This window comes from Oryzias melastigma, linkage group LG3 (assembly GCF_002922805.2).
Source record: "Oryzias melastigma strain HK-1 linkage group LG3, ASM292280v2, whole genome shotgun sequence".
In the NCBI taxonomy this organism is placed as follows: Eukaryota; Metazoa; Chordata; class Actinopteri; order Beloniformes; family Adrianichthyidae; genus Oryzias; species Oryzias melastigma.
The window spans coordinates 20,965,232-20,984,611 of NC_050514.1; the positions used below are offsets into that span (position 1 = coordinate 20,965,232).

The 19,380-nt window shown below is 35.5% G+C and overlaps 1 protein-coding gene across 1 annotated transcript in view; it reads right to left on the reverse strand.

The window, feature by feature from the left end:
* The window catches only part of LOC112160491 (CUB and sushi domain-containing protein 1), a gene marked incomplete in the record, with an annotated part of 398,036 nt that overhangs the window by 138,453 nt on the left and 240,203 nt on the right, over nucleotides 1-19,380 (reverse strand). The window contains 4 exon segments of the mRNA XM_024295052.2: nucleotides 636-748; nucleotides 1,014-1,117; nucleotides 11,834-11,955; nucleotides 17,962-18,086. Of these exon segments, the coding sequence (XP_024150820.1) occupies nucleotides 636-748; nucleotides 1,014-1,117; nucleotides 11,834-11,955; nucleotides 17,962-18,086 (464 nt within the window).

Consider the following 19,380-nt stretch of genomic DNA (forward strand, 5'->3'; position numbering starts at 1 on the left):
TTTGGTCTACTACTAAAAAATATTCTAAAACAGCAGAAAATTGAGCCAAAAAGTATTTGCATTTTAAATTATACCTTATTATTCTAATTATACAACAACAACTTAGCCATGCTTTAACCCTTTAACAACCTACAGTAACCAAGAACAATCAATCAATCAAAATCAATTTTGTTTATTTAATTATTATTATTATTATTATTATTATTATTATTATTATTATAGCTTTGGGCTAGTAATACATGAAATCAGTCATTTTGAAAGTATGTTTTCAAATGTGTTTAATCATACAATTAAGCAGGTCGTTAACGGGTTAAAAATATTTGCTGTAGGAATTAATAGAAGAGGCTATAAAACATGCATGAAGTGAAAACACATTTAAATGTATTGTTTTGTAAGGCTTTATATGTTCAAATTTGAGCTGTTAAAGTTTTGTGTAAGTTAGCACTAAAGCATGGCGGTGGCGGTATCATGATGTGAAAACAGATTTTTTTTTTTTTTTTACAAAAAATGGAAGAATTTGCTTTAATTTTACATGTAATATGCACAAGTGTAAGAAGTTAACATACACCAACATAAAAAACAAAATATAGTCTGATTTTTATTTTTTAAATAGATGATTGGATGGGTTAATATACCTTCATAGTTTGCTTTGAAGCCTGCAGAACCAATCGTGTCGTCAGATTGAAGGTGGAGCCACATCTGATTGGACAAGCTCACGATGAGATCAGGAACAGTGGAGCCAGTGAGTCTACACAGATGCACACAAACACATTGTTTAACAGCATTACCTAAAATTTGGTAAACCTTTCTCTACATTTCTTGTCTGTAAGCAGATTTCTCATTATGGGTCTAAGCACAAGAACAGCTCAAATATAAACATTGCAGGCAATTGACACAGTACATGCAATCCATGTTAATGTGGCGGCGTTTTATGTCTACAGATGTCTTTTTCAGTGCCATCATAAAGTGATGACACGTCAGTTGTAGATCAGAAAATGTGACTTGAAGCTTACACGTAAAGAACCCTTCGAGTATCTCCTATCTTCCCCCCATCTCCAACAGTCAGTGTGTCGTATCCTCTCTCCAGATCAAACTCCTCAAATGACAGTTTTATAACCTGTAAAAAAAAGAGAAAAATGCAAAAAGCAGTCATCAAAAACATCATCTGAAAAATAAAAGAAAGTGAAAACAACACAGGACCGCGGGGAGATTGATTATTGTAATATATACATGTGTATATGATAGCACCAAGGGGGGAAACTTCAAAGTTTTACTTCTCAACTTCTTCTTAAGCCCTTAAATACATGTTACTTAGTATAAGTTTGAAATATATTAATTAAAAATTATAGATTTTGTAAAAGGCTGGCAGCTATTGTCGGCTTCCATGACTTTGTAACTGCATGGGCAAAAACAGAGGAAAATCATTTTGGCACGAAAAGAACAAACAGTTATGCTACTATCCCAAAAAAAAAAAAAAAAAGCCTAAAGTCCCAAAGTTTTAACTTTTCTTACAAGCCATGTGGAAAAGTGGGTTAGGGCCCTGCTGGCATTTTTTTTTTCCTTGATCCTGCTTCCTCTACATTCCTTACCCATACAACCTTCTTCCACATGTACCCGCAAACATTCAGCTGATTCCATCAATGTCATGTGTTTCATTCCTCTCAATTTTGAACTTCTTCACTGAACAAAAGAGTCTGCATGTGAGATCTGTCCTGTTTTTTTTTTCTCACTTTAAAGTCAAATTTTGATCTTTTTCTTAACTGTATGGAACTCCATCAGTGTGAATAAGAGATTAATAAACATCAGGGCTAGCACCAAATTGTTTAATTTCTAAATACCTGCTTCCTCAAGATTCCGCTTGGATCTGTGGAATCCTAGTCCAAATTATCTTTTCATTACAGAAACATGGACATACTGGTCATTTAAGGTACATCCATCAAACTGTTCTAGAAAAACCGATGGCAAATAAAGGGAGTAACAACGACAAGCTATTGAAACATCATTTGTCTGCGATGTCTACTTGGGATTCTCCCATGACTCCTTTTTCCTCATTCTGATTTGAAATGTACATTGGATCACATGTTGAAAACCAATTAGGTTGTTCCACTGGGATTTAAATAATGTATGAAATAAATAAACTGACATTTTTCTATCATTTTTAATCAGCCTAAAATACAGTTTTTAATACTATTTCCACATTAATAGAAAGTAATCATAACCAAAAAAAAGATAAATGAGTAAATATTAATTTAAAAGCAACAAACGAAACAGTTTTTTGCAAAGAAGTATCCAGTTGTGAAAACATTAAAACTGCAAAAGAAAACGTGTTTTTGCACTCAATATAACAGAGACAGATTCCAGAACAAGAAATCTTTCCAAAAAAGAAGAAATAAACTGAATAAATCCTGAGCTATGAATTAATGTGGCAGCAATTTAATTTTATTCCTAGTTAAAAAAGAGTTACTTGAGTAAACAACAAACCTCGCCCTGCAATCCCACCCTTATGCTGTTGAACACAGATAATAATTGTTAAATCCTTGACTTGCAGGCACACTCCTGGCTGTAGTGGCATGCACAAAGCATCAGCTCATCAATCTGCTGTGAGCTCTCAAATGCTGCAATATTCGTATTCCATTATTTGCTGCTTGTCCATTATTTATTAGCTATAGATCATACCGTGCAGCATGGATGATGGCAAATTTCTGCTGTGTTCAGGGATACTCCGTGCAAAAAACGGCTGGTCTTATTATGCTAGGTCCTGGTGCATTACGGAAGGACCCTAAAATGAACCATGGACATGCAATCTTGTGAATAGGATCACATAGCAAATCACACTACAGTAATAAAAGAAAAAAAAAAAACCTTACTGCAGGTGAAAAGAACTGTGAAAGCTATTTCTACATGCCAGCATCAGCCATGAACTGCCAGGATTCTGACGGTGCTTCATCATTGTAAAAAATGGCCAATCTGAAGGATTACCTGCCATTATGGCAACAAAGATAATTAGAGAATGATACATTTTTACTGTAAATCACTCATCATGTTTTAACTTAGCCAGCTCTGCATAAACAGCATCCAAAAAGACCCAGTTTTCTGACAGGAGGATATCAATAACTTTTTTGGAAGAGCAATAAAGTCGCTTTAAAGACACAAGAAAAAAATAAACTCACCCTGGATTAAAAAAAAAAAAGCATTTAACTTTTCTGTGCACTTTTGATGCTAAAGCCCCAGGCAAAGAGGACTTAGAAAATAATGAGAAAAAGATGCAAAATGACATTGTGAGGCATTGACTATTGCTTAACAGCAAATGACGCCAAACATTAATAAACCATTACAGTTTAGTGGGTGATGTGTTTTCTATTCCATTTGAAGGTTGGCTGGAGAAATATTGATGCTTAGAACACTGGACTATGGTCAAGCAGTTACAATTAGAAGCAAAACGGCTTCATAATAAACACTATAATTGTACGCCCCAGAATTTGTGATATAATCATCCCAACAAACAAACCATTTATTTCAAAAGTAATTTGATTTGTGCACAATAGTACAAACAAACAAATATATTCATCTGTGGTGTTATGGCTCTCTAACACATTTACATGTTTGTATAATAGGCCTCCAAAAAGACTGAACATTCTCTGGTAAAATGTCTATGTTAGATCAGGATTTTAAAAGAAAAGTTTTTGATTTACCACATCTCTAAGTGCCAAAATAGTTTCTAAAGTAACGTGAAAACAAATTCTAAAATTCTGTTTGTGAATAATATTTCATTAAAAGTATAATTTTCAAATTATTACTAAAAACAGTAAGACCTTCTATTTAATAAGTAAAAAACACTCTTTTATTAAGAAACTGTCATGGAATTTTGGATTGAAGCACACTGTCATTAAAATAAGTTAGATTTTATGTTTTCTGTCAGCACAGATGACTGAGAATAAGAAAAAATGAGAAGAAAAAGGAGAAAATAAGGTTTCTGTTTAAAGGTGAAAATGCTGTAAATGAATACATGCTGAAGAGTTTAGCAATTACATAATACACCTTTTAAATATTGGTAAGAACAACAAACAATCCAAACCTTTATAGTAAAACAAAAGTAATCGACCAAGCAGTTAAAAAAAATGTAACAGCACATTTTATGGTGTTTAAGCCAGCAAATGTTCTGATTGACAGTAAAATGTCATGTTAAACCTTAAGTCTGCACAGAAATGTGTTTTTCAAGTCAGTTTAGTGTAGTATTGCTATGGTTTATAGATCTCATCATGCCATTACTGTGATCTTTAAAATAACATGTATTCTCTAGTTGTACAATAAACTTCACCAACCAGTTGAAAAGAGCAATTAGAAAGAGCAACGTTTCAATGGGTGCTCATGTTCCTGAATGCCATTGCTGAGCTATGAAGGAAGCTTTGTTTGATTCTCTGCTGAATAGCAACATCAGGATTAACCACTCATCCTTCATAACTATCCTTTTAAATGAATATGATTTAAAAGATCATTGCATAGAAAGAATTCACTCCAATGAAAATCACGTTCTTTGAGTTTTTAACATATTTTTGGGGCAAATTTCTTATGATGGGAAATATTTAGTCAAAAGTCAGAAGCAGATTAAAAAATGCCAAATGAAATAGTTCTCTGTTGTGATGTAGCAACAGAAATGGGCGGGGTCAAAGTCTCCCTGCTTCGCCCCATTCAGATGCATCCACTTACAGACAAATACATTCATGTACGTCTTCATTTTCCACGTCTGAGCTGGCATCTGGCTCAAAACTCTACAGCTGCATAGTTCAGATATTGCTCACCATTTTTGTTGCACCGCTAATGTTAGCGTGGGGTTGTGAGGGGCTGGAAGCTAGCAGGAAAGAGTAAACAAAGGGATGATGGGATATCAGCGGAGGCTTACTTCCTACAGTCCTGACCCACAACTCTGATGAATTTTTGATGAACTCCTGCTGTGCTGCACAAACTTTGCCCTAGAAAACACTGATTTTTTATCTTTATTTTGCCTAAAAACAGCAATTATAATTAAAAGAATATGGTTGGAGTGGGACTTTAATAAAACTTAATTTAATAAGTGTGCTTTTATTTTACTGGTGGTGAAGCATGCAGTTGTGTATTAAACCCTAAACATCCTCTATCTGAATTAGTTTTCATTTACTGGTTCTATTTAAAGGATTCATCAGTACTAAAAAGGCTAAAATAGAGAAGTGATTGGTTTCAGTTTCCTTTCTCATTTTACCTCTCGCTCAGTGCTGATCATACCGCACTAACCTAATGATGCAAAATAAATCAACAAAATCAGCAGAGCAATCAGCACAATTTTGACGCATGAAGAGACTCTATAGGAGCATGTTTTCCCTATGAGCCAGAGAGAGGCAGTAAAAAGGAGGGAGGTGACCTCTATCCAAAAGTATTAGACATAGAAAGAACACTTGGCCTGAAGGCAGAGTAAACTAGAATTCTCTTCATGAGATTGAGCTGTTGTGTTGAGTCACTGTTGAACTGCCACACAAGCAGTTTGGGACTTTCTTCCCACACATAACTTTTAGCCTTCCAGTCAAAAACAAAAGTTTAAAATAACAAAAGCAATCTTTGAGAACACAGGTGATTTAACTGTTTTTCTTTTTCTCACTAAAGAAATTAAAGACGCAAACAACTTGTCTCATTTTAAATAGCATATATATTTCTTGTTATTGTTATAACTTTAAAGATCATCTTGCTCTCAGTCTAATAAAAGTTTAAAGGACACACTGTCCTCTCAAAGGACAATATAAATGCACTTAAAGACCTGTCCTTTGTTTTTTTTAAAATACACATTCACTTATTCCCCACTATGCAGCCAAATGACACATTTAAATACGTTTTATTGAGCTCCTGGCTGAGAGAGTGCATTAAGGTTACAGCTTCGTGCAATGCACAATGCCAGGCTATTAGCAATTTTAAGCCCAAAGGTCAAATCCATTAAAACATTGTGATCTCTTAAAAATATATGGTTCTCTGGAGGAACATTCCTTATATAAATTGTCATTATTTCTGCTTGTTTTTCTTTATTTGCAATTTGTAATCCAAAATTTGCTTTCTCATCTACTTATGAGATTTTTTTTTTTTTTTTTTTGCAAGTCACCACTAAGAACATGTCCCAGTGCACACCACCAAGGGTAAAGACTGCCACCGTGGGCAGATGGCCAGGTAATTAAAGGGCTAACACAGATAAACTACCATCATTAACAGTCTGCCTGACCTGCAAGTCTCTGGATTCAGTGACGATAGGGGGTCGCGGAAGAAAAATGCCTAATTTGAGAATTATTGTAAGAGCACAAGTGTGGTTACAAGGTTTGAGACATGAGTGAACCATGATTCACCTTGCCCTGATTAACTGAGCCTCTACACACCTGAATATCCATGAACACAATGGATGAGCCAAGTAAGCTGCTTCAGGCGGTGGAAAATTAAAATAGGGTTTATAAAAAAGCATCTGATGTAGAGTGATTTGAAGAAATTCAAATGATTGACATGTAGCGTCAATACTGCTAACTGAGTCAAAAGTAAACACGTTCAAACAGAGAAAAGCAGCGGCGTGAATAGAGACGGAGAGAGAAAATGACCTAATTCTTTGCAATCTGGTCTCAAGAGACCAACTTTCTTTCAAGTGATGTGTGTATTAAGGTCATTACATATGCACTGTAATGAAACAGATTCATGAGACAATTGAGGGTGTAGTGTTCTGTTCAGTAGGTAGTGCCTCGACTTGAATTGGAAATGCTTTTCATTTTAAGCATTTTTTTAAGTGTCTAACGATTTGAGATTTTCGCAAAAAATAAAACAAAATGGGGCATTTGGGGATGAAAGCTTGTTGACTGCAGCTCAAAAAACTACTGAGATGTTCCCTGATTTCACTTTTATTTTAGAAAAATAAACAAACAATGGGTTCTGCTAAAATAATTCATGACGAGGTTTGAAAGCAACTTTGAGTGCCGTTGACTTGCTGCCGGACACTTCATAAAAGTGAGCTGCACTTTTGCTACAATACTGTGGGAGCTGTATAAATCATGAAGTACTTTGTAAAACAGCTACTTGGTAGCAATAGGTACTTGGAAAAATTCCTGTTGACCATTTGAAGTCAAAATGATTTTATGTTTAAATATTTTTGCACAGGAGTTCTGCAATAAAATCAAGTCTGAGTACCGCTATTATTAGTGTGCACCAAACTGAATTGCTTGACCTCAGGGTGTCAATTTATCTGCATGGACAATCTTTAGTTAGAGAGGTTTTAGAATTAGAAATGAGGGCCGGAGCAACAGTCGGGGGTGAATTATAGAGTCAGAGTGCCAAACTGCAATCAAAAAGCAGAATAGTAAAAAGCTGTGAATAGAAATATGTAATAGAGACAGGTTTCAGTCAATGTCTTCCTATTATAATGAACATTAATGGCTTTTTACTCTGTTCCTTATTGATCCTTTTTGCCAAGTCTGTGTCATCATCATTACACTAAGCTGTTTATTTCATTATTTCTAAGAATGGAGACTTTGGTCATTTCTACAAAACTATAAAACTCGCAATAACATTTCTATTAGGTTTAGATCCAAACTCTATAGCATTTCAGCACTTTAATCTTTATATATATATATATATATATATATATATATATATTAAGGTCAAATTTTATAACAGTTTCATTTGACAAGAAATTCTAAGTATTAAGGCACTCGTGGCTGCATGGCTGTGCGTGACTGGACACAATAGTTAGACATATCTTTACCTTACTGCTCTCCTCTGAATTGTTGGAAAGATCACACACAAATTACAGCACACACTTATCTGTATTCTTTAGAAGAAAGGCCTTGATGATGAGATGCTTGACTGACATATCTGATGATGGTTATGTCTATTCACAGGCAATAACGGTTCACATATGCAAAGAAAAGTATTATCTACGAAAGATGGTTCACACTGGAATAGTTAATATATTCCTTTGTTCAATGAAATGACTGATGGACACAATGATGGGGATATATGATTGGGATATATTTGCACCTCTTTTAAGAAAATTATTAATGACATTGTGAGTCAAGTTGGATACATTGTTTTAACAGAATTTGGAACCTCATTTTGCCAAACAGTTTTAATGGATTTTGTATGATATTTGCTCATGAATATTGTATGGTAGTTACTTTTCTCAGCTAATGCCAACAAGTTGACTTTAAAAAATTAACTTGGAAAAAAAAGAACTTTTTTTTTTTTTTTTTTAAATGCTCCATTTCCCAAAAGATAAAATAATGAAGGAACTGGTCTGAGTTCTGGAAACACTACTGGTATATACCAAACGTATTGTGTTACATCACCTACGGGTGATGGACACCAATGAAAATAAAAGGAACACAATTTATTAAAAAAAAAAAAAAGAAAATGAGCAAAATTAAAAAAATGAGTGTGCTCGTTCAAAAAGACAAACTAAAAGGGAGTTGGAACCTTGGCCAAACATAAGATCAGTCAGGGAGACATGCTGGCCCAGACATGTCGACCGTCAGAGTCAGCAGCTCCCTCCTAAGGGCTACCTAACCAAGACTATCTAAAGAAAACAAATAAACAAAGCCCGCAAATCAAGACTACCAACCACAAACTAAAATAACAAAACCCAGCAGTGTAAGACGACTGAGGAAGAAAACAAAACATACCAGCACAACTCAGAGTAAAACCCAAATGCTAAACAGCCTGCTGCACTGCTCCCTGCCTCGCTTGGCGTGCCCTTCTCTGCCTTAAATAGTTTGCTGGTGTCAATTAAGGCACATTGTCCACACCTGCCAGGTGAGCAGAAGGCCTGCATGGAAAGAGGTGCAGCAGTTGCAGCAGGATGCAACATTTTCACCTCCTTGACTCAGATATAAACTGAAGTCCCATCCCATTCCTAACCCATAGAGATCAATATGATATTAGTCCACCTTTTGTAGCTGTTACAGCTTCAACTTTTCTTGTCTATAAGGTAAAGGAGTGTATCTATAGGAATTTTGGACCCTTCTTCCAAAAGTGCATTGGTCAGGTCCATTGACTGTATAAGTGGAAACTGGACATAACAAACATTGAGGTCCCCATAGGAAATGCCTTACCTTCAGCCCTCGCAAAATCAAGCTAGAGCCTTCGCCATCACTTCCTGATACGTCTACCACCATATTGCAAACAACTGCAATCCTTCAACAGCGATTAGTCCGAGTTGGTCTGAGTCACGTTTTTAGAGGAACTACTGTTGTCAATCATGAGTGAGCTTGTTCTGGATTGTTCGAAGTCCACCGCCCTCCCACTGAAGCTGTCAATCAAATGTTCGAGGCGGGATCAGCAGGAGCCACATGGTTTTACTGAGGCATCTGATTGGTCAGTTTAAAACTTGAGTAACTGGTGATACAGAAAAAAAATCCCTTCAAAAAATAGGTTGAAAGAATGGTTATTCTGACAAATAACAGAGAAATAATTGTCTATTTCTCAATGGAAGTCTATAGGACTTTGGCCTTCTTGCAACCCGTGGGTACTACCTATTTGGAACAAGAGAAGGGAGGGGTTGCTCAGTACAGTACCTACTTATACAGTCAATGGTCAGGTCACACACTGATGTTGGTGGAGAAGGCCTGGCTCTCAGTTTTTACTTTAATTCATCCCAAAGCTATGGAGTTCAGGTCAGGACTCTGTTCAAGACAGTCAAGTTCATCCACAGACTCTGTCATTCATGTCTTTATAGACTCTTGATTCTGATCATTTGGATGGGTGAGCCAATACTTTTAGTAATGTAGTTTCAAGACCCTAGCATTATATTTGAAACTATTTAGGGTAAAGTTTTATCTTAACACCTTTTTGAGGTTTCTTAAAGGTTTTGTGACATTTTGGAAGCTTCTTCTAAAATCTATCACTATCTGAACACAAACTTGAAACAAATCCGTCAAAAAAATACTTTAGAAATGTGTTTAAGTAATACTACAGCATTTTTATTAGATTGAATACTATATAGTTGTTTTTTAATACAAATGTCCATGTACATATATATGCAAATTTAAAACCAACTTGTACTTCAGTCTGATGATCCTGTGCTGTTTTGTCTACTCTGTAAGAGCTACATTTTTTTTCTGTAGCTTTGTCTTGCTTTTGTCACCTCAGCGTGTATGTAGATGATGGCATTTTGCAGCAAATGCAGCGACTGATAATGTATTATTACAGCCCATTCCTTAAGAGTTCTAAAATCTCAAGGTTTTTAGAGCTGCATAGAAATGTACAGTAATATATGCTGTAAGCGGTGTACAAAGAGCATAAAATAATTATGCAACTAACAAAACTAAGTGAGGTCTTGTCATATGTCCTTAGATAGTATAAGTACAACAAAGAAAGAAAAGATTAGGTTTGATACCTTTTTTGCTCATTGTGACATGTCAGTGTAGCTATATGTGAGAATCAAAGAGGAAGGACATTGTGTCTGTTCCAAGAAATGCAGAATACGTTTTGATCTGGTTGACATAGATTAGAAACTCCATTAGAGCCTTGCAGTTGCATAGATTTTACTGATCTGCACAGTAACATAGACACTGCGCCATAGTATGACACTAAGTCTTTTGGAATACATTGTCTCTTTAGCAAGGTCAGAAAGACAGGGAAAAGAATAAAAAGTCAATTTCTTTCTCTTCTAGGCTCTCTGTTATACTTCCTTTCTCCTCTGCAATTATATCTCACCATTTCTGAATCCTTGCAAGCAGAGGCTCAGAGGTGAGCAGACTCCATTTCTATCCATCTTTTGAGAAAACTTTAGTGTCAGATGTCAGGTACCTGCGCGCACATTCAGTCATTTTTGTACTGCTGGGTTTTTAGATATGAAGAAGCATCAGCCCCGTTTTTTTTGTTTTTTGTTTTTGTTTTTTTTTTTTTCCCTCAGTTACTGTCAATGAGTGCACTGCTATCTTATTTTCATTTTTTGTCTATCCCTCTCTCCTCTCTTCATCTTGGAGGCTAACATTTTATACAAATCAAAGAGTAAGGAGGAAAGCTGATGATAGAGGGACAAAGTGGATTGTAAAAGAGCAATGCAGAGAAAAGCAGAAAGAACTCAGAGGCGAAGTGAGAGGAGTGGCATTTAAAGAAAAATACAGGCGGGGAGGTGAAAGCCAGCAGAGGCAAAAGATTGGAGTGTCAGAACTGAGACAAGAAGAGAAGGGACCACAAGATATTACAAAAAAACGACATTCTAGAAATATTTAGTAGAAATTGTAAGAATTATAATATAATATTTGAACAAAGAACACATTACATACAGTTTGTGATGGAATGAGGAATAGAGATAATATAAGTATGCATTTATATTATAACTCCTATATCATCTCTATCCCACAGTACATCACAAACTGTATGTAAGGAGTGTTTATTGTTCTAGAACTGTTTAATACTGTAACCTATAGCTGAGTATGAAAACAAAGCAATACGGAACACGTTATTACTGGTTTACCTCATTCTTCTGGTATTTTCTAATAATGTACACCACTTTTAGGAATTATGCTACAGTCACATACAGGCAGGACAATGCAAAGCTCTTTAGTTTATTTTGTTTACAAGATGGCAGATTTTTACACGTAATAAATAGAAAACCAACAAAAAACATGAACTAAGTGTCTTTTTTATAACAAAGTACAACAAAACAATCATTTTTTAAACAATTGTGAGGATTATTTGACAATAAAAAACTAAATCTGAAAAAATCATCAAAAGATGTTTCACCCCCACCTTGCATTTGCCCATTCTCACCCTACAATGGTGGCAGTGACTCGGTGTGGTCCTAAGTGAACATTAAGGTAGTGAGAAATGGACCTACCTTCTCAGAGTCCATTGCCGTGATGACCCAGACACAGTGTGCATTGTTTTCGTACTGAACAGGGTAGTTCGGCGACGTTATGACTCCTTTGGGCCCCCTTAGGTTACTGCCACAGGTCCGAGCTACAAAAGTCACAAAAAAAGAAAGAAATAAAGAAAGAAAAATATATATATACATATATATGAGAATAATAATGCCAGCAGATAATGAACACATGCCTTTAGTGAACCTCGCAGTGCTGAGCAACAATTCCGAACTACACAAGAGTACAACATCCTAATTTATTTATTTTTGTCTTTTTAGGTTAAGTGAGAGTCTATAGACATCTTCCTGCTTCAACCAGACTTTGACCATCTCTTGTCTTGAACTACAGCTGGATGATTATAGATCCAGGAAAGTGCCCTCTGTTCCACAGCCTGGTAGGAAATACTTTTAATATTTAGTTTATTTTAAAGAAAGTATGAATAATCGGGTAGTACTTCCAACAAAAAACAGTAGTTTTTTTCCATCTTTATCTGAAGAATTTATCAGACAGAACTGAAATAGTTGGTGACAAAATTCCATTAGCATTAGTGAGAGGAGTTTTTTAAAATGTCTTAAAACATTTATGGATGTTCTCAGTTACTTTGCCTGAGTGGCAGAAGCTTCCCAATAATTGCTGGAATTTTGAAACATGCTTAAAAATATGAACATAAAAATTCTATTAAAGCAGTTGGAGTGTTCCCAGGGGTTTCAAACACATCCCAGGCTTTTATTAAGTTTTGTTTTGTTTTAATCGGTTATTATTTGCCCATAACTTACAAGTCCCCACACTGTGTTTTCAAATGTAATAACCCAGAAGAAGCAAATGCAGCAATTTCTTAAATGACCACATGAGGAATGTTTCCTATGAGATCAGCTATTTTTAGTGTTAAAATCAAGGGTAAGCCATATGAGGCCCGTTTAACTATTTAGTCTGGCCCGCCAAACTGGAATAAATTATAAATATTTAATTCTTAATAATGTTTTATTTTCCATATAATTCTGGTGTCCTAGATGGTGCATAATAAACGCATTGACCTTTGTCTTTAGGTGCAGAGAGTTATTTTGAACTCGTGTTGTTTTTAGATTTGTTGTTTTCTGACATTCATGTGTGTTTTTTGACTTGGACAGGCATTTTTCTAAATTTTCAAACAGCACATGAACACAGCATTTCTGTAAGTTTGTGTTTTTATCCTGAGGGACATCAACCAATCAATGCAATCGGCTAAAACATTTGACCAAAAGCCACAATGTTTGAAATAAAAACACCAAAATGTTCTGTTTTAAAGTAATTTTCAATCAAATTAAAGCTCAGTTTCCATCCAGATTTCACAGTTGTTTCTGTCTCTTAAGAGGTGGATTACAAAAACAGTCCACACATCCACTTATGGTCCGGCCCTTCTGTCCAATTTTAGAGCCCTTTGTGGTCCACAAGTTTAAAAGTTTGCACACTCTTGGTTTAAATGCACAGATGGTTTAAAAAGAAAAAAAAAAAGTTTCTGTTTATTGCTTTACATTTTTTTTTTAATTTAACCTTTATTTTACTAGGAGATCCCATTAAGATTAGATCTCTTTTTCAAGAGTAACATGGGCTGAAAGGCATCATCAGAGCAAAATAAATACATCTACAAAAATTAAATAGATATTTTAAATGTTGCAGTGCCTTAAATGACCACTAGAGGCTGGTTTAAAAAAATGAACAAATGATAAAAGGCGTAAACTTGTGCAACACTTTTCTACTTAACATGAAGGCCCAAAGTGCATTACAGATACAGTCCCATTTACCCATTCATACACACATTGACACGCTGATGGCCATACTGGATTCAAAAATATATTTGCAGCATATTACTAGGGGTGGGAGTTTTTTTTTTACATTATTTTATTGCTATTACAGTTGAAATGGTTCTAGTATTTGGAGGGTTTCTTCTTATGGCAGGTGGTCGACTCAACAAACATCTCACGTAAATGTTCCAATCCCAATTGTCATTTTTGGAAAGTTGTTGACATGAGCGGCATAAACTAGTGTATTTTTTTTTCATCCTCCCTTTATTTTTATTTTTTGGAATCATGTGGGTGATGTTAGAGATTACCTGTCGGGTGTATATGACGTCTATGCTTTCAGCTGAAAGGAGAATATAATTTCTCAATATTTACCTTTTTACAATAACTGAATAAAATGACCATGAAAAACTGTAATGGCTATTTTGCTGAACTAAGGCACATCAGACAAGTGAGGACATATACAGCACACACAAGAGAACACGCTAGACTCAATAGGACCAAAATATCTAGTCATTTGTATGGAAGAGTGAGCATCAAGCTACTTGATAACACATGGGCTTTTACAATGTAGACACATGAGGTACATAGGTTGCACAGACATGGAAAGAGTGATTAGATAAAGAGAAAGATGGTACTGTACTAAAGGAGGAGCAGAGAAAGCAGACAGGAAAAGGGAGGCAGCAAAGAGATGCTGAAAATATCAGGAGAGAAAGGAAGAGAGAGGACTCCAGATGACTGATCTGCCTGTTAATTAGAAAAGAGAGCTGAAAAACACTGTGGTGCACACAGCTACATGGACACACAGAAACACTTTCATGGTGATTTATCTCAGAAACCAGCCTCTAATTAACAGAAAAGTCTCAGCAGAGAATAGGAGAGGCTCACGGGTTGGATTCCCGGAAGAGTGATCACACTAGATAATACAATACACTAGAGCTGTACAGTACACTACAGACATATTTAACCTTTGCCTTTCTGCCTTCCTTACAGCTGCCAACAAATCCAACTTTTTCATCTTTTTTGTGTTTTTTTTTTTCTTTATCTTACTTTTTGTAATATTACCCTCCAGATATTTTTGATGAAAGGCATCTTAAGGGAGAGATCACTGTCAAACACAGTGAATGTATAGTCATTAACACAAAGTACTGTCATGTCAAAAATTTAGCTCTTGACTTTTGCTTTTCTTCATGAAAAACTGTTTTTATAGCAAAAGAGCTGCGGCATAAAAAAAGCATTTGAAGAAACACTTCTTCACTGAATATAAAATGCATTGCTCATTATAAGGAACATTGGCATCATCTTTTTACTTTATGTGAATGTCACCTAGATTCTTTACTCAAACTCTGAAAAAAAAAAAAAAAAACCTTCTTTGTCTTTTCTTCAACATTTCTTTTGACAAGAAAGGCTCCTATCATGCATTCTGCACATTTTTTAAGTCAAAGGCAGCCTTGCAGTAACAATGTGGGCACTAACACATATATAGAGTGACCTAGACTTAAGCTATAACACGATGTGACAGAGACCCTACAGTATGTGTCTGAGCTCAGGGACTCACTGTCCATCAAGCCCACACAGACACAGCTCAAGGCCAATCCTGCTGCAGATATTTGGTGTGTGACATTATCCTTTGGACACTTGCTGTCAATGCAGCTGTATTTGGGAGTGCCTGCTCACTCACACTTGGGTATGTATGTTAGCTGTCCACCTGGAGCAAAAAACCCAACAGGCTATTATCAGTGAACATATGGCAGAGAGAACCCCAGCTTCTTTGCTGCACAGGAAGCACCAAACCAGGGACACAATGAATTGTGAATGCACGAGCCTGTATTTTTATTTACTGCCTTTAGATTGTGTCATGCCTTCAAACAATATGACAACGTCAAGTAAAAAAACAAACAAATGCATAATAAATGTGTGTAATTCATTAAAATTCCAGATGACATTTAGAGGGTCACATGGTACCATATGTGCTATTATTTTTGCTTCTTTTTTTTTATTTTTCCTCATCATTTCAAAATAAAATTCACTACAATTCAATACAATTTCATTATCACAGCATAGCTGTCTAAATGGCCTTCACATAATTGTACAAAAAAAAAAAAAAAACAGAATCGGTCATAAAATATATACAATTACTAAACACTAAGCTAAACTAGACAGACCCTGAACACACATGCCATTAGAGCCTTCTTCTCTGTGAGGAAGGGTCAATAAAAGACTGAAAATATGTAATAGTGCTGTAGACATTTTCAACATATGATTGACAAACCAGAATAAAAATATATGTTTTTCTTTCATTTTAATAACACAATAAGATTGACTTTATGCAACAATTGAACAGTCTTTTACATCGTTTTTTAGTTAATTCACATCTCTTCACCAGAACACTTGCATAATTTCCATTCGTTCATCTCCTATACCCACTTACTCCAGTAGAGGAGTCATGAGAATGCTGGAGCCTACTACTGTCAAGTGAAGGCGGGGTGCCCCCTGAACAGTTAACCAGCCCGTAGCAGGGCCACACAAAGACAGACTCAGACTTAAGGGGCAATTTAGAATCTTGCAATAACCTATTAAACATGATTTTGAACTGTGGGAGGAAGACGGAGCACCCAGAGAAAACCCACGCAATCATGAGGAGAACATACAAACTTCACATAGAAACCCACTGCACCAGTTCACTTACTTAATACCCATTCATAATTTGTCAAAATAATTGGTTTATTGATATCCCACACAGAAAGTATTTGAAGTATTTTTTTAAACATTTAATTAATTTAATTAAAATTTTAATTGTATTTATTTTTTTTTTACTTTTACTACTTCAAATCACATGAACTTGTATTTTTCTTTACCTAATTGAACTTATCTGTACAAAATGTGTTTGCTTTTTTTTCCAGTAAACAATGAAAAAACCTTAACATGATGTTTTGGATGCTGCATTAAAATTGCTATAAGGATTATTTGATTTAGACGTTTATTTTGGTCTAGAATTTTAACCCTCCTTTTACCTCTGCCACATTTTTTTAAACATCTAAATATAAATATGTCTCTTATATGAAAAATATTCAACCTGTCTCTTCATAGATACAGATGTGCACATTTGCACCAAGAGAAATGAACTTGATATATCTTCATTTGGGTTTAGAGATAAAGTCTTGTTTATTCTTTTATTTAAAAAAACAACAATATTATCTATGTGTCAATGGGAAGAATGTAGCCAGACTGGTCTAATTATTCAGAGCCATGACAGCACTCATGGCATTCAAAGGCTGTTGGTGGCTGCACACACCTGCTGTGCACCTCCACAGGCTGTAAATTAAGAAACTGCTTTTAACTATTCAGACTATTTTCACCTGTTTGATCTGAGGGAAAAAGTCAGCCTCAAATCAGCAGTTGTGCAATTTGAAACAGTTGTTGATGTGATCCATGGTTGACACCAGATACAAAGAACTGAAACCAAGCTTAAGTGGTGTTATAGTTTAGATGTGATACAAAAAAGTAGGAAATATCCAGAAAACAAAAACTAGCCTGGCTGTTTTGTATCTGTTCATCGTCATGGTTACTGAAGATGGGGAAGCTGGTACTGTTCTTTCCCATTAACATGTATGTCTTGTCGGGTTATATAATGCTAAATCTCACACATCATTGCCATGTAATCCCACTGCTATCTAGGAACTATTAAAAACACATTAAAAATCCATAACACCATATTTAGATTATGTAATCTTATTTTATGATGAGCATGCAAGTCTGGTTTCATTATCCACAGCTGCAGGGGTCCAGATTAAAGCTGGTGCTAACCCTGAGCTTGTAGAGTGATCACACATGGAAAAGCAGCTCATCAGAGTTGATGATTTAACAGCCTACTTTCAAAAGGTCAGGCAAAAATGTCTTTGACCAAAAGAACGGAATCTCATATGAGCAGAACAGTAACTACAGCCACTTCACATTACTGGATATAATCATTATGCACTTTACATTCTTTATATCTCAAGGTAAATTAGCAACATGTTTAACAGGGAAGGCAAATAGACTTTCTTTTTATTATCCAGTGAAAATGAATGCTAAGGTCGAGGTCAGTTCCTTGAAAAAATACTTTTAATGATTATATCTTTTAGATCTCGAATTTCTTATATTACTGACCACAAAATAATGCTCAAAAATTTTCTAATTAGAGTTTCTGGCTTTCTGGTATGACCGCATGTCACTTAACTTGGTTAGTTTAAAAAATAAATCAGAGATAATAAAAGAATACAAGCACAGACACAAACTCTAAGGGCAATGAACTAATTTTAGTAGCAAGACTGGGTAAAACTCACTTCTGCAGATGGGTCTGTGGTCACTCCAGGCTGCCAGTGTGTCAGTGACACGTTGACAGGTGATGCTTTTAGATCCATGCAGTACATAGCTGTCATCACAACTGAACTGGACGCTGGAGCCCACTCTGAGTAAAGACAGACAACAGAAAAAGCAGTGGTAAAAATGATTAAAATACCAACTTTGATTATTGTTCAAAGGAATGCTGCATTTTTTCCCACACATTTTTCACTTCTTTGTTCTATCCCTCGACTTGTTTGTCCTCTTTTTCAATGTTTCTTTCTTCATTTATTCCAATAATTCTTGTTTTCAAACTATTTCCAAAAGCCTGCTGTTTAACATGTGAATGGTACATTCATCCATCTGAGTGGAAGTCTGCATGGGTTCCTGTCTGTGAATCTAATGGTTCCTTCCTGCTGGCACTCACCACAGTCTATCACCTGGCTGAACACGACTCTATCCTGAATGTCTTCATAAGAAAGCTTTTGTCATAAAGATTTGGTTCATTCACTCCTGTTATAGCTTGTAAAAAGTTCATGACAAAAAAGCTGCATGCCTTGCTGCATACAAAAACAAGGAAAATATGTTTTTTGATGCAGGCTATTGCTTATATCCTTTCATAAAAATGTCAATCGGTGAGGTACAGATATTCTGGACATATTTAGCAAAAAAAAGTGAGTTTATAACATTTGTTTTCCTAGTGGTATTCCTCTTCAAATCATGTGCTTTATGCTTATTCTGCTTGAAGTGAGAGGATAACAATAATAAGGAAGATGAAGCACAAAGCTAAGTGCTTTAGTGGATGCCAAACAGCAGAAAATGCATTAACACAGGAACATGTCAGGTGTTTGCAAAGGCACACACAAAAGGAAACCCTTTACAGTCAGTTTGGGTAATGAGAGTTGCTAATGGTTAAAAATCCGGAGAAGGAAATTAAAAGATGATTATCTTTGAAGAAAAATTCAGAAGGAATTTGGTTTCCTGTGTTGTCATGTGGAGGGCTCATAATGAAACAAACAAAGTTTTCCAGAGAGAGATCACTTTTTGTTTATTAGACGGCAGAAACAATGGAAATGGTTGAAATTACCATGTTCACCAAGTCTTTGTTTACTCTCCAATATTAGGATGGAAGAACCAGTGCAAACATGTCAGGTTACTCCTGTATGTCCTGGTCTATAAACTGCAAAAGTGTAGTTTTTTATTCTAGTTGAACAGCAATTCTCAAATATAGCCTAGACATGAATGTAGTTATTGCTTTTTATTTTGTACACATTATTTTCTTGTTGATGTCATGTCAAATTGACATAACAGTTACTGCCACCTAATTTCTCCTTTAAACCCTCAGTTGGAACAGTTGTAGTCTTTGAGTGTAAAATGTCCACAGGCTTCACACTTGGATCTGAACCTAAAGTGTACTCTTA